This window comes from Hyla sarda, chromosome 4, assembly GCF_029499605.1.
Source record: "Hyla sarda isolate aHylSar1 chromosome 4, aHylSar1.hap1, whole genome shotgun sequence".
Lineage (NCBI taxonomy): Eukaryota > Metazoa > Chordata > Amphibia > Anura > Hylidae > Hyla > Hyla sarda.
This window is the reverse complement of record NC_079192.1, coordinates 48,047,143-48,064,318: the sequence shown is the minus strand read 5'-3', so window position 1 is coordinate 48,064,318 and position 17,176 is coordinate 48,047,143. Positions and strand designations below refer to the sequence as shown.

Genomic DNA, 17,176 nt, shown 5'->3' with positions numbered 1-17,176 from the left:
GTTCTTCTGATCATTTCAGGATGTCATACCCATGTGACCAGTGGCGGATCCAGGGGGGGGGGGGGGGCAACGGGGCAATGCCCCCCCCCCCAGAGATTGCAGTATGCAGCACCCGCCCCACCACCTTGCATGGTGGAGCCGAAGCTGTAAGCTCCAGCTCCACCATTCACTAAACTTTCACACACTGTGATTACAGTGTGTGAGCTGCGGGGACGCGATCCACTAGAGGCCGGCGCGATGACGTCACATCATCGCGCCGGCGCCCGGAGATCCTGTCCCCGCAGCCCGCATACTGTAAGTAGTGAAGAGTATGCTCAGGGCCCAGGGGATTTGGGGAACTATATTGTACAGGAGGAGGGGGAGGGGAATTTAAAAACTCGGAAAAAGGGAATATTTAATGTGAGGGGCTACAGGGCAAAGCACAGGGGGCATTATATGGGAAGAGCACATGGCAGGGGGCCCCCTGTGCTGTGCCGCTCACATATAATGCCCCCATATAAATTATATGTGTGGGGCACAGCACAGGGGCATTACATGTGAGGGGCATAGCACAGGGGGCATTATATGTGTGGAGCACAGCACAGGGGGCATTATATGAAATAATGCCTCCTGTGCTGTGCCCCTCACATATAATGCCCCCTGTGCTGTGCCCTTCACATATAATGCCCCCTGTGCTGTGCCCCACACATATAATGCCCCCTGTGCTGTGCCCCTCACATATAATGCCCCGTGTGCTGTGTCCCACACATATAAATTATATGTATGGGGCACAGCACAGGGGGCATTATATGTGAGGGGCACAGCACAGGGGGCATTATATGGGAGGGGCACAGCACTGGAGGCATTATTTCATATAATGCCCCCTGTGCTGTGCTCCACACATATAATGCCCCCTGTGCTGTGCCCCTCACATATAATGCCCCCTGTGCTGTGCCCCACAAATATAAATTATATGTGTGGGGCACAGCACAGGGGGCATTATATGTGAGGGGCACAGCACAGGGGCCATTATATGTGAGGGGCACAGCACAGGAGGCATTATTTCATATAATGCCCCCTGTGCTGTGCTCCACACATATAATGCCACCTGTGCTGTGCCCCACACATATAATGTCCCGTGCTTTGCCCCACACATATAATGCCCCCTGTGCTGTGCCCCTCACATATAATGCCCCCTGTGCTGTACCCCACACATATAAATTAAATGTGTGGGGCACAGGGGGCATTATATGTGAGGGGCACAGCACAGGGGGCATTATATGTGAGGGGCACAGCACAGGAGGCATTATTTCATATAATGCCCCCTGTGCTGTGCTCCACACATATAATGCCACCTGTGCTGTGCCCCACACATATAATGCCCCGTGCTTTGCCCCACACATATAATGCCCCCTGTGCTGTGCCCATCACATATAATGCCCCATAATGCACCCCTCACATATAATGCCCCCATCATGCACCCCTCACATATAATGCCCCCATCATGCACCCCTCATATTTAATGCCCCCATCATGCGCCCTTCACATATAATGCCCCCGTCATGCGCCCCTCACATATAATGCCCCCTGTGCTGTGCCCCTCACAAATAATGCTCCTGTCATGTGCCCCAAACATAAAATGCCCCCTGAGGGGACAGGATGGGGGAATTATATGTGAGGGGCACAGCACAGGGGGCATTATATGTGAGGGGCACAACACAGGGGGCATGATATGTGAGGGGCGCATGATGGGGGCATGATATGTGAGGGGCAAAAAACGAGGGCATTATATGTGAAGGGCACAGCACGGGGCATTATATGTGAGGGGCACATGATGGGGGCATTATATGAGGGGCAAAGAACAGGGGCATTAAATGTGAAGGGCACAGCACGGGGCATTATATGTGAGGGGCGCATGATGGGGGCATTATATGTGAGGGGCAAAGAACGGGGGCATTATATGTGAAGGGCACAGCACAGGGGGCATTATTACTATATGTGAAGGCACAGAGTGTTCTGCATTTCAGAAGTATAGTGTATATGATGAGGAATTTCTGGGGTGGTACGTTTTTTATGGGCCACAAAACATTTGGGTATTTTATTCAGAGGGTGCACTGCACAGCAAGTTATATTCAGAGAGTGCAGTGTGTGGTAGTAATAAATTTAGAGAACACAGTGTGTGGTAGTATTATATTCAGAGGGTGCAGTGTGTGGTAGTATTATATTCAGAGGGTATGGTGTGTGGCGGTATTATATTCAGAGGGTACAGTGTGTTGTATATTCAGGGGGTACAGTTTGTCAGAATTATATTCAGAGGGTGTGTATTGTATTAGAAGAATACAGTGTTTGGCAGTATTATAATAATTATTGTTTTCATATAGAGGATCAGAATCCGCTGACATAGAAACCATCTGGGCGTCAAGTTCTGCTGAGAGAAAATATAGCTGGAACAATTCCTGGCGGTATGTACATCTGAATTAGATAAGGAAAGACTATATAATGTGAGGGGTGGACTCACTTATGGGAGATACTGTATATATAATGTGAGGGGTGGACTCACTTATGGGATATACTGTATATAATGTGAGGGGTGGAGTCACTTATGGGAGATACTGTATATATAATGTGAGGGGTGGACTCACTTATGGGAGATACTATATATATAATGGGAGGGGTGGACTCACTTATGGGAGATACTGTATATATAATGTGAGGGGTGGACTCACTTATGGGAGATACTGTGTATAATGTGAGGGGTGGACTCACTTATGGAAGATACTGTATATAATGTGAGGGATGGACTCGCTTATGGGAGATACTGTATATATAATGTGAGGGGTGGACTCACTTATGGGAGATACTGTGTATAATGTGAGGGGTGGACTCACTTATGGGAGATACTGTATATATAATGTGAGGGGTGGACTCACTTATGGGAGATACTGTATACATAATGTGAGGGGTAGACTCACTTATGGAAGATACTGTATATAATGTGAGGGGTGGACTCGCTTATGGGAGATACTGTATATATAATGTGAGGGGTGGACTCACTTATGAGAGATACTGTATATATAATGTGAGGGGTGGACTCACTTATGGGAGATACTGTATATATAATGTGAGGGGTGGACTCACTTATGGGAGATACTGTATATATAATGTGAGGGGTGGACTCACTTATGGAAGATAATGTATATATAATCTGAGGGGTGGACTCACTTATGGGAAATACTGTATATATAATGTGAGGGGTGGACTCACTTATGGAAGATAATGTATATATAATCTGAGGGGTGGAGTCACTTATGGGAGATACTGTATATAATGTGAGGGGTGGACTCACTTATGGGAGATACTGTATATAATGTGAGGGGTGGACTCACTTATGGGAAATACTGTATATATAATGTGAGGGGTGGACTCACTTATGGAAGATACTGTATATATAATGTGAGGGGTGGAATCACTTATGGGATATACTGTATATAATGTGAGGGGTGGACTCACTTATGGGAGATACTGTATATAATGTGAGGGGTGGACACACTTATGGGAGATACTGTATATATAATGTGAGGGGTGGACTCACTTATGGGAGATACTGTATGTATAATGTGAGGGGTGGACTCACTTATGGGAGATACTATATATATAATGGGAGGGGTGGATTCACTTATGGGAGATACTGTATAATGTGAGGGGTGGACTCACTTATGGGAGATACTGTATATATAATGTGAGGGGTGGACTCACTTATATGAGATACTGTATATATTGTGAGGGGTGGACTCACTTATGGGAGATACTGTATATATAATGTGAGGGGTGGACTCACTTATGGGAGATACTGTATATAATGTGAGGGGTGGACTCACTTATGGGAGATACTGTATATATAATGGGAGGGGTGGAATCACTTATGGGAGATACTGTATATAATGTGAGGGGTGGACTCACTTATGGGAGATACTGTATAATGTGAGCGGTGGACTCACTTATGGGAGATACTGTATATATAATGTGAGGGGTGGACTCACTTATGGGATATACTGTATATATAATGTGAGGAGTGGACTCACTTATGGGAGATACTGTATATATAATGTGAGGGGTGGACTCACTTATGGGATATACTGTATATATAATGTGAGGGGTGGACTCACTTATGGGATATACTGTATATAATGTGAGGGGTGGACTCACTTATGGGAGATACTGTATATATAATGTGAGGGGTGGACTCACTTATGGGAGATACTGTATATGATGTGAGAGGTGTACTCACTTATGGGAGATACTGTATATATAATGTGAGGGGTGGACTCACTTATAGGAGATACTGTATATATAATGTGAGGGGTGGACTCACTTATGGGATATACTGTATACATAATGTGAGGGGTGTACTCACTTATAGGAGATACTGTATATATAATGTGAGGGATGGAATCACTTATGGGATATACTGTATATAATGTGAGGGGTGGACTCACTTATGGGAGATACTGTATATAATGTGAGGGGTGGACTCACTTATGGAAGATACTGTATGTATAATGTGAGGGGTGGACTCACTTATGGGAGATACTGTATATATAATGGGAGGGGTGGACTCACTTATGGGAGATACTGTATAATGTGAGGGGTGGACTCACTTATGGGAGATACTGTATATACAATGTGAGGGGTGGACTCACTTATGGGAGATACTGTATATATAATGGGAGGGGTGGACTCACTTATGGGAGATACTGTATATATAATGTGAGGGGTGGACTCACTTATGGGAGATACTGTATATTTAATGTGAGGGGTGGACTCACTTATGGGAGATACTGTATATATAATGTGAGGGGTGGACTCACTTATGGGAGATACTGTATAAAATGTGAGGGGTGGACTCACTTATGGGATATACTGTATATATAATGTGAGGAGTGGACTCACTTATGGGAGATACTGTATATATAATGTGAGGGGTGGACTCACTTATGGGATATACTGTATATATAATGTGAGGGGTGGACTCACTTATGGGATATACTGTATATATAATGTGAGGGGTGGACTCACTTATGGGAGATACTGTATATATAATGTGAGGGCTGGACTCACTTGTGGGAGATACTGTATATATAATGTGAGGGGTGGACTCACTTATGGGATATACTGTATATAATGTGAGGGGTGGACTCACTTATGGGAGATACTGTATATAATGTGAGGGGTGGACTCACTTATGGGAGACAATGTATATATAATGTGAGGGGTGGACTCACTTATGGAAGATAATGTATATATAATGTGAGGGGTGGACTCACTTATGGGAGATACTGTATATAATGTGAGGGGTGGACTCACTTATGGGATATACTGTATATATAATGTGAGGGGTGGACTCACTTATGGGAGATACTGTATATAATGTGAGGGGTGGACTCACTTATGGGAGATACTGTATATATAATGTGAGGGGTGGACTCACTTATAGGAAATGCTCAATCGTAGACCAGAGAAGAAGACCCGTGTAAAGCAGCGGAGGCAGGTGAGGGGACCTCTGTTTGTCGTTCTGGATGTTCGAATCGTCTTGATAGCGCTTCGGGCGATCCAATCATCCATTTTAGTGACCGCACTGCTGCAGATGCCGTGATCTGTATTGATCATGGCATCTGAGGGGTCGTAGATGTCCGCCATTACTTGCAGGTAGCAGCCAGGACCTGCCACGCATGACCCAAGCATCGCTCCGATGCTCGCAGTTATGTATAGGATGTAAATGTGCGTCCTGGGGCATTAAGTTCCGGCTCACCAGGACGTACATTTACGTCTGGCGTCGCTAAGGGGTTAAGGCAGCGGGAAATGAGGCCCATGTACACTACGGAATTTCCCTACACTTCCACCTACTCCACACTATGAAATTTCCCCAACATTATTCCTTTATCCTTTCTGTCAGCAGTTTTGTGGCTACCGAGTTTTCATTTCCTTCTCCTAATAACTTTTTATTTTTATGCTGTTGTTGTTAGTAAGAAAAAAAAACTGTTGTGCTATGAATTTGTCAGTTCTATTTTTACCAAGTTCCCTCTGCAGTATGAGTGACGTGTTATCTTCATTCTGTGGTCAGTTTGGTTACAGTGATATCAAATTTATATAGTAATGATGATTTATACGGGATCCCGGAAAACCACATTCATGCTGAGAATCCAGTAGACTTGTTTACTCTACACCACCAGGATATGAATTACACCTCCAGGGTATGATTAATTTCTATGTGGCCTGTTGACTCACCGGGTATTATGCTTGCAATTAGGAATTTCAGAATCCTCCTGGGTGGGGAACAGAATGGCACGGTCACTTGCTCGGAGATTTGTTCAAGGCTTCCCTTAGATCCACCTCACACTACTTCTGTCTCTTCTCCACACTGCAGCTCTCACTGAGCTCTGTACACAGCATACTAAGAAAGGAATAGCTCCTCCCATTTTTTTGATGAAGTTGGGGTTCTCAGTGAATTGGGATGGTGGTTTATACGGCCTTAGCCCTCTCGGGGTTCGGTGATTATCACTGTACGCTTGCAGGGAATTTACGGTCCAGAATAGTTTTGTTTCGCGCTCAGCTGAAGACAAGACCCTAAATTCTTGGGTCTTAGTACTAAGCATCTGGATCTCATCCCTTTGTTCACAAGAAGAAAAGAACTCCCTCAAGCACGCTTTCCCTGCATTAAACATCTTACCGAAATCTTCACCTGTTCCTTCCATTCCAATTATTGCAAATCCAATGACATAACTTCAAATGCAACAGTGAACAAATACGTTAATGTGCTCAGGCTCTATAAGAAATACTATGGCAGATCTCCCAAGAGAAAGTTGCCAGCACCATATGTAAAAAACACATATATTGCACTAATGACTACAGCAGGTAATGGGTCCAGGTGTGGACATATAATGATGGCAGGTGGCGCTGTATGCCGACACAGTGCAGCATAAATATAACACAAAAGAAAAATGAAGCGGAGTGCTCACCGTTCCTAGTTGTTGCCAGGAAGAAATTCCTAGTCCGAGCTTATATTTATAATTGAATACATTCCTTTCCTAACAACCAGTTCACTGTAAACCAAACATTTTCGTGAGGATTGGCAAGCTCGCCGAGCCAAACTTCTGAAAAGTTTCCTCAACTCTATTTATTATAGTAACACTCTTTATCTGTAAATAAGCCTACTACTATTATTATTTCTTATATGTTATTATTTCTATTATTATTTATATATATTTATATTTTATTTTCTCATCCGGGACTCTCCTCTGATTCCTCCTTTTTTAGTATGCTTTTACTATGATTTTTCTTGCTGTGCTAATGTAATAAAAATATTCATATCGATACATGTCTAACAATACAGGTGAAGAAAACAAGTAAGATCGGCACTGCTCAGTCTGTGAGATGTGTATAGGATTATATAGGGATAACTTGGTGAGCTGCTTCCGTGAAACCTTGGTGGTGCTCTGACTTGACGTAAGGCAATGGTCATATAGCAATGAAAAAGAAAAGAAGTCGGCGTCTCACCGGAGCTGGTTTTCAGGCAATTTCTTCTTTATTAATACTCACATACATGGGGAGAGAAAAGACGTACAGGGGATGCAGCTGTCTGTCAACGGGACCGTTTCACATGCTTAACATGCTTCGTCTGGCCTCAGGCCAGACGAAGCATGTTAAGCTTGTGAAACGGTCCCGTTGACAGACTGCTGCATCCCCTGTACGTCTTTTCTCTTCCCATGTATGTGAGTATTAATAGAGAAGAAATTGCCTGAAAACCAGCACCGGTGAGTCGCCGACTTCTTTTCTTTTTCATTGCTATATGAACATGTCTAACAATATTGTTTTAAAATAGATATTTGTGAATGTAAAATCCAGTTTGGGTTTTTGTATGTTCTTCTGATCATTTCAGGATGTCATACCCATGTGACCAGTGGCGGATCCAGGGGGGGGGGGCAACGGGGCAATGCCCCCCCCCCCAGAGATTGCAGTATGCAGCACCCGCCCCACCACCTTGCATGGTGGAGCCGAAGCTGTAAGCTCCAGCTCCACCATTCACTAAACTTTCACACACTGTGATTACAGTGTGTGAGCTGCGGGGACGCGATCCACTAGAGGCCGGCGCGATGACGTCACATCATCGCGCCGGCGCCCGGAGATCCTGTCCCCGCAGCCCGCATACTGTAAGTAGTGAAGAGTATGCTCAGGGCCCAGGGGATTTGGGGAACTATATTGTACAGGAGGAGGGGGAGGGGAATTTAAAAACTCGGAAAAAGGGAATATTTAATGTGAGGGGCTACAGGGCAAAGCACAGGGGGCATTATATGGGAAGAGCACATGGCAGGGGGCCCCCTGTGCTGTGCCGCTCACATATAATGCCCCCATATAAATTATATGTGTGGGGCACAGCACAGGGGCATTACATGTGAGGGGCATAGCACAGGGGGCATTATATGTGTGGAGCACAGCACAGGGGGCATTATATGAAATAATGCCTCCTGTGCTGTGCCCCTCACATATAATGCCCCCTGTGCTGTGCCCTTCACATATAATGCCCCCTGTGCTGTGCCCCACACATATAATGCCCCCTGTGCTGTGCCCCTCACATATAATGCCCCGTGTGCTGTGTCCCACACATATAAATTATATGTGTGGGGCACAGCACAGGGGGCATTATATGTGAGGGGCACAGCACAGGGGGCATTATATGGGAGGGGCACAGCACTGGAGGCATTATTTCATATAATGCCCCCTGTGCTGTGCTCCACACATATAATGCCCCCTGTGCTGTGCCCCTCACATATAATGCCCCCTGTGCTGTGCCCCACAAATATAAATTATATGTGTGGGGCACAGCACAGGGGGCATTATATGTGAGGGGCACAGCACAGGGGCCATTATATGTGAGGGGCACAGCACAGGAGGCATTATTTCATATAATGCCCCCTGTGCTGTGCTCCACACATATAATGCCACCTGTGCTGTGCCCCACACATATAATGTCCCGTGCTTTGCCCCACACATATAATGCCCCCTGTGCTGTGCCCCTCACATATAATGCCCCCTGTGCTGTACCCCACACATATAAATTAAATGTGTGGGGCACAGGGGGCATTATATGTGAGGGGCACAGCACAGGGGGCATTATATGTGAGGGGCACAGCACAGGAGGCATTATTTCATATAATGCCCCCTGTGCTGTGCTCCACACATATAATGCCACCTGTGCTGTGCCCCACACATATAATGCCCCGTGCTTTGCCCCACACATATAATGCCCCCTGTGCTGTGCCCATCACATATAATGCCCCATAATGCACCCCTCACATATAATGCCCCCATCATGCACCCCTCACATATAATGCCCCCATCATGCACCCCTCATATTTAATGCCCCCATCATGCGCCCTTCACATATAATGCCCCCGTCATGCGCCCCTCACATATAATGCCCCCTGTGCTGTGCCCCTCACAAATAATGCTCCTGTCATGTGCCCCAAACATAAAATGCCCCCTGAGGGGACAGGATGGGGGAATTATATGTGAGGGGCACAGCACAGGGGGCATTATATGTGAGGGGCACAACACAGGGGGCATGATATGTGAGGGGCGCATGATGGGGGCATGATATGTGAGGGGCAAAAAACGAGGGCATTATATGTGAAGGGCACAGCACGGGGCATTATATGTGAGGGGCACATGATGGGGGCATTATATGAGGGGCAAAGAACAGGGGCATTAAATGTGAAGGGCACAGCACGGGGCATTATATGTGAGGGGCGCATGATGGGGGCATTATATGTGAGGGGCAAAGAACGGGGGCATTATATGTGAAGGGCACAGCACAGGGGGCATTATTACTATATGTGAAGGCACAGAGTGTTCTGCATTTCAGAAGTATAGTGTATATGATGAGGAATTTCTGGGGTGGTACGTTTTTTATGGGCCACAAAACATTTGGGTATTTTATTCAGAGGGTGCACTGCACAGCAAGTTATATTCAGAGAGTGCAGTGTGTGGTAGTAATAAATTTAGAGAACACAGTGTGTGGTAGTATTATATTCAGAGGGTGCAGTGTGTGGTAGTATTATATTCAGAGGGTATGGTGTGTGGCGGTATTATATTCAGAGGGTACAGTGTGTTGTATATTCAGGGGGTACAGTTTGTCAGAATTATATTCAGAGGGTGTGTATTGTATTAGAAGAATACAGTGTTTGGCAGTATTATAATAATTATTGTTTTCATATAGAGGATCAGAATCCGCTGACATAGAAACCATCTGGGCGTCAAGTTCTGCTGAGAGAAAATATAGCTGGAACAATTCCTGGCGGTATGTACATCTGAATTAGATAAGGAAAGACTATAGAGAAGACATCACCTGTAGTCACTGATATCATTCTGTATTCTCCTTACTGTGTCCTATCAGAGCTGGAGTCACTTGTAAGTTCTGCAGTAATGATGGGTGAAACAACAACTCCCAGCATCCCCTTAACACTGCTTAGGTCATACTGGCAGCTGTAGTTTTAAATGGTAAAAACCTCTTTAGCACTTTCCCATTCTGCGGCAATTGGTATATTTGATCATTATTCTGACATGTGAACATGGCCTAAGAGTCTTAAACAAGGTTAGGACTGTATGATACATTTAATAATATTGTAAGTTCCGTGAGCAACATCTTGTTTTCTGTCCGCCAACACAAAATACTCTAATAGTGCCCCTCCCGAGACTCCACTCTGGATCCGCCCCTGCATGTGACTCATGGGGCTATTATATAAATAGTATTCTATTTTATTGACCCAAAACGCGTTGGAGTTTTTGGTCCTGTATGTGTCACATTTGGATGAATAAAAAAATTCTTATTTTAACTCCACCATGAGAGCTGGATCCTTTCTTTCTGGACTTTTATCTGACGTGGTCTGGAGACGCTGCCAGCCAGTTCATGCTCAGTGGGTGGAGGTGGGTGCTGTGGCTTTTATTCTTTTGTTTGGAACAACTGACATGGGCTAGGAAATGCATGGAAGTTTTTTGAAATGACCCTGTCCTTATAGTTTCAGAATTCAACATATTGCTAATGTTACACAAAATTTTGGGGAAGTAACAGCTGTGGTTCCTTGGGCACTCACTTCTCTTTTCTTTGTAGTCTCCCATGTTGATATGGAAAAAAACATCAGAAAAAAAAATTATAAATAAAAAAAATACATATATATATATATATATGTGTATGCGTGTTATGCTTAGAGGTTCCTAGTGACACTTGATACTGACCAGGACATACAGAAACACCATTAAGGATACAGTACAGAACTCCACATCTGACAACTTAAATAACAAAAATAAAGAAGAATATGCAAGATCATACCAGAATGAGAGGTAAATGATAGCTCCTAATAGTACAGCGCCATTGCATGGATTTTTAACTTAGTACAAGTGTTCACTGTAAAATATAAGACTTTACCTTAGTACGAGTGTTCACTGGAAAATATAAGACTCTGCCTAATGTATTTAGAAAAAAACATTAACCTACCTGTACTCACTATTGTGTAAACACAGATCCTTCTGAGATATAAAATGTGGAGTCATTTTGTAAATGTATTACATTATACTGAGTTATAGACTGTATTATACCCCAGAGCTGGATTCATAATTCTGCCAAAATGGTAATATTGTTGTCAGTCAGAAGTCTTTTCTCCTTAGATTACTATACAGTGTCTAGTGAAAAGGATACAGATTCTAGAATGTGGATAATGATGAGAGATTTCAACTGTGAAGCCTTTATTATTATGAATGCAGCTCTGGAGTATAACACAGGATATAACTCAGGATCAGTACAGGATAAGTAATGTAATGTATGTAGACACTGACCTCAACGGCAGAATCGTGAGTACAGCTCTGGAGTATAATACAGGATAAGTAATGTAATGTATGTACACAGTGACCTCACCAGCAGACTAGTGAGTACAGCTCTGGAGTATAATACAGGATATAACTCAGGATCAGTACAGGATAAGTAATGTAATGTATGTAGACACTGACCTCACCGGCAGAATAGTGAGTACAGCTCTGGAGTATAATACAGGATATAATTCAGGATCAGTACAGGATAAGAATTGTAATTGTGGTACCCGGGAGGGTAATGGTGTCTGGGGTGTTGCGGTGATAGTGTAGGGTATATTGGTATTAACCCTCAATTGTCGTGATGCCAGGGTGCGGTTTCCTCAATGTAATAATCCTACCGCCAACCGTCCCACAAATGGTAGGAAGAAATAACGGAATGTCCACAGCATATTTTATGAAGTAAACTGGAAGTAACTGTGCTGCATATTTTAGACAACGGCATGGAACATAACAGTCTTTGCAAGAGAGAACCGCGGTATAGGTTCCTCACAGGTTTGCTGGGACTCTGGGATCAATGAGCTTTGGTGCTAGCCACTGTGCTACTATTTTTAGGAGATTTGAGTTTTTAGTAGTCACACAGAATATGTCGGATTGAGCTTGGAGTAACTCACGGTTTTGTGGCTGCTGGACTTTAGGCTTGAGGCCTAGCTTGATTTGAGATTTGTGCTGAGATGTGCTTGCTTGATAATTCGGAACTAAGAGAGAGAACTTAGTGGCAGTAGCCCCTTATATATTTAGGGGATGGGATAAAGCTCATTGGTCAGCAGACCTGTAAATCCTGACCCAGTGTACAATTTAATTAAAGGCACGTGACCTCTAGGGTCCTATACAGAGGTATTCCTACATAACATATTAAATATATATATATAACTACATTAAATACCATTTATATGAGGCGACTAGGGGTTAGCCCTACAGGAGAGCCCTATTGACATGGAGGGACTCTGGCTGAGGGAACTTTAGACAAAGGAACAGGACCATGTCCTGTACCGGGACACCACAAACCCGCTTACTTAAAAGAAGTCGCCCTTGACGTAGGTCCCCAAAGACATAGGGACAAAATGGCCATAAGGCCAGACACAGTCCTGGGCATAATTGCAAATGTCCTTGATCAGGCTGTAGATAAACAACAAGTTAGAGTCCTTGTACATAGTGAAATGGCTATACAAGCTCCAACATTTTTATATAAACAAAATTATGTTATCTGGGGTTTTTCTGAGTTTAACACATATAGCTATGCATTAAGTAAATGATACAAAACATTTGATCTATATTTTTCTCTATATATTTTTTTCTTCTTGACTGACAAGTACTTTTGATACAGAACTGAAAGTATGTATAGTGAGGCTTCTACATACCATTATAAATATCACTTGTTATTATTTTTTCTTTCTTTAACAGACAGTAAATAGTATACGCTAAATTTATTATACCACACACTTTTCCTAGAGTTATACACTTGTTGCGGATTGGGTTGCCTGAGGCTTTCTGCCCAATGCCTTAGCTGCTAGGGTCTATAGGTATCACACACTTACCCCTAGAACTCTGAACTAGATAACAATTACATAATGTTACCTTTCTGGATATGCGCATTTTTATTGAGCTACAGGAGCAACTTCTGGCCAGGAAGAGCATCCTCAACACGTAGGAGACAAAAGAACACATTAGTGCATAAACAGTGGTATGGAACTGAAATATAGCATGTTACAGTCCTTAAGAAATATTTTTGTTGTCTTTGTGAGATATTTTTCCGATTTATGTGTACTGAATTTTATTGAGAAGGACACTAGTGAAAGTTATGAAATGTACTATGTGTACACTATATTTTATGAGTGCAGTCAGTCTTGGTATCTGAGAGGAATGTTCCCTTGGGTAGACCTTTGAGACCGACACAACACCACCTCCTGGGTTTCAGGAGTATCTTCTTCTCCCATCAGAACTCTTGTGACTTCAGTCCCAGAGGGACCAGCTTGAGGGCTGGACTCCGGGGATGCACTTAACTCTGGACTGAGAGAACCCATAGGGATTGGTGAAATTGGTTCTGATCTTTCTGGAGTTGTTACGGGAGACAAACTTATAGCAGGTGACTAAACCAGAGACAGCTGTGCTGGAACTGGATAGGGCGCGCCACAGAACATCGTAGGTTGATGGGGTGCGAACATCGGAATATCCGTTGACGGATGGATCCCTTCTCCTGGGACATATTCACTCCCGGGTATTGCAGCTGTGGGAGCAGGAGGAGGTGGTTCTGGTAGGTCCTCTCTGAGGCACAATTTAATCTGGTTCCAATGAACCACCTGCGGTTCAAATCCAGTCTTCTGGACTTCATAGATGTCTGAGTTTGGGTAGGGCACTGGCACAGATCTTGGAACAGTTGGGCTTCAAAGGCTGTTCCCCGGTCCGTGGGGACCGCCTCCGGACATCCCAGGGTCTGGACCCAGTTGGAATAGAACATCTGCGCCTCAGTCTTCACCGTGAAGTCCTTGACAGACACTACCACTACCCACTTGGAGTGGTGGTCTACCATGGTGAGGGCGCAGGTGTATCCAGACCTGGTAGAGGACAGCTTCACATGGTCCAAGGCAACCAGCTGGTTGGGTGTTTCGGATTGGATGGGATGAAAGGGTCCTCTCGCATCCTTTCGGAGGTTCTTGGTGATGTTGCAGACAGTACATTCACCACACCACTTTTCAATGTCTCCTCGCATCCCTACCCAATAGAACCTCTGTCTGATGGTGGCTTCTTTTTTGTGGATCGCAAAGTGTCCCGACTGATCATGACAGGCATTCAGGACCATGGCAGCATCTCTTCTAATGATAAGGATCTGATGGAGTTGTTCACCAGACAGTGAGTTCCTGTATAGCAGTCCTTTGTGAATAAACAATCGGTTTCATTGGCACCACAACCTCTTCAGTTCAAAGTCACACTGTGACCGTCGTCGTAGACGGGTTGGTAACTTTTTTTTGAAGTAGGTAGTCCAACAGATCCCCCATGACTCGACTCTCATCTTGTAGAGTCTTCCACGTAAAGAGGTCCTCAGGAACCTTGGTAGATTGAGGTTCACTGTCTTCTTGTGTAGTCAGGATGTTTTGACTCATGAACCTTTGATAGAATGGGGGCATCTCCACGTCTTCCCACTCGTCCTTGGTGGGTGGCTCTTCGCTAGGAGCCATACGGGATAGTACATCAGCGTTCACATTAGACTTGAGACTCTGTATTTAATGTTGAAGTCGTAGTTGGCCAGTCTGGAGGCCCAACGCTGTTCAATGGCTCCTAATTTTGTGGTATTCAGTTGTGCCAACGGGTTGTTGTCAATGTACACGGTGAAAAGGGTGGCTGCTAGATATTCTTTAACCTTTTCGGTAACTTCCCAGACCAAGGCAAGGAGTTCCAACTTGAAGGAACTGTAGTTGGCGTCATTCTTCTCTGCTCCTCGCAAGTGTCTGCTGGCGTAGGCTATCACCCTTTCTTTTCCTTCTTGTACCTGGGATAGAACAGCTCCCAGGCCTTCGAAGCTGGCATCTGTGTACAACCTGAAGGGCTGACCGTAATCCTGATACGCCAGGATAGGCGGCTCAGTGAGTAGGTACTTCAAAGCTTTGAACGCTGTTTCTTGTTCCTCAGCCCACTGGATCGGGAGTCTTCCGTTGTAGTTCTCCTTCGCAGTACCCCAGAGAAGAGCTGTAAGGGGTCCAGCAATTTGTGCGAAGTCAGGGATGAAGCGCCGATAGTAGCCAGCAAATCCCAGGAAGCTTTTCTGATGTCCAGCACCGTGCGTGCGGTAGGCCAGTCCTTGACAACACTCACTTTTTCTGGGTCAGGCTGAACGCCTTTTGCCGCTGACCACATGTCCGAGGTAGTGGACCCGTGGCTTCAATAAATGACACTTACAAGGTTTAATCTTCAGCCCATGTTGAATCAGAACTTGAAACACCTCCTTCAAATGGTCCAGATGCTCTTGATAAGTCTTGGAGTAGACAATGACATCGTCCAGATATAGTAACACGCTCTGGAAGTTGAAATGTCCTAGGCATTGTTCAAATAGGCATTTAAAGGTGGCAGGGGCATTGCATAGCCCAAAGATCATACTCTCGAACTCGAAGAGCCCCATCGGGGTCACAAACGCGGTCTTCTCCTGGTCTTCTTCCGCCATCGTCACTTTCCAGTATCCACTGGTCAAGTCTAGGGTAGAGAAGTAGGCAGCTTATCCCAGGGCAGTCAAAGATTCCTCAATTCGATGTAGAGGGTAGGCATCTTTGTGAGTGACATTATTTAGCTTCCGGTAATCCACAAAGAAGCGGATGGTCCCATCTTTATTCTTGACAAGGACCAAAGGAGCAGCCCAAGGACTTTGGCTCTCCCGGATGACTTCAGCCTCCTTCATCTCGGTCAGCATTTTCTTCACTGTCTGATATATACCAGGGGTCACTGGGCGATGCCTTTCCTTTATTGGAGGATTATGACCTGCTAGGATCTGATGCTGGATCATTGTGGTCCGGCCAAAAGATATATCAGGGTTCTGCACTGCCAGCATTCTAAGTTGGGCCTTGTCCCATTTATTTTGTGCCCCATCTATGAATCTGTCCATGAGCACCTTGTTACCCTGCACGGGCGTAATGCCATGTAACTTCTGCACAGTTTCTAAGGCATTTTGTAATGCCACAGCATATGCCAGAAGGGTCTCACCTGGTTTCTGATGTCTTTCGTATAACCGTAGGCGTACCTCAGATGGGGAGTGAGACTCGAACACTTGGTAGAGTCCCTCAAAAATCTGCTCTACTGTAGCCTTTTTGGCAGCTGGCCAGGTGCGGACCTCTTCCAATGCAGATCCCTGTAGCTGTCCCGTGTGTAACTGCACCCGCTGATTAGGGGGAAAAGAATAGAAAACAAAGAGACTCTGTATCTTCTCCTTGAAGTCCCACAATGTGAAGGGATCCCCATCCCTTTGTAGGTAGGGAGCACTGGATTCCCCGGGAAGACAGGTGCGGCTACAGGAGCTCCCAAGTTGAGGCGCTGAGCTGGAGGTGAAGCAGGTAACATTCTTTTTGCAGACTGTGGTGACCCCTCTGGCGGGGTTGCAGGAGCACCACCATCCTGCTGATCAGGTGGTGGTGGTGGTGCTGTAGGTGCTGACATCTTGAAGACTTGTTTGGGTGCGCTGGCCCTTTAAATTAAGCTTGAGTGCACTGTTCTGGAACTTGAGTGCACTGTTCTGGAACTTGAGTGCGCTGTCCTGAAACTTGAGTGCGTCGTCCTGCAGCTTGACAATTTATGGTAC

General features: G+C 44.9%; 1 protein-coding gene across 2 annotated transcripts in view; it reads left to right on the top strand.

The window, feature by feature from the left end:
• The first annotated feature begins 11,250 nt into the window (after window positions 1-11,250).
• LOC130367867 (CD209 antigen-like protein A) overlaps window positions 11,251-17,176 on the top strand; it is a 56,476-nt gene continuing 50,550 nt past the window's right edge. Inside the window, exon 1 of one of the 2 annotated variants that reach the window (XM_056570780.1) lies at window positions 11,251-11,373. In XM_056570780.1, the coding sequence (XP_056426755.1) occupies window positions 11,349-11,373 (25 nt within the window). In that variant the 5' untranslated portion in view covers window positions 11,251-11,348. The remainder of the gene's footprint in view (window positions 11,374-17,176) is intronic. The other variant, XM_056570781.1, reaches the window with a different exon arrangement.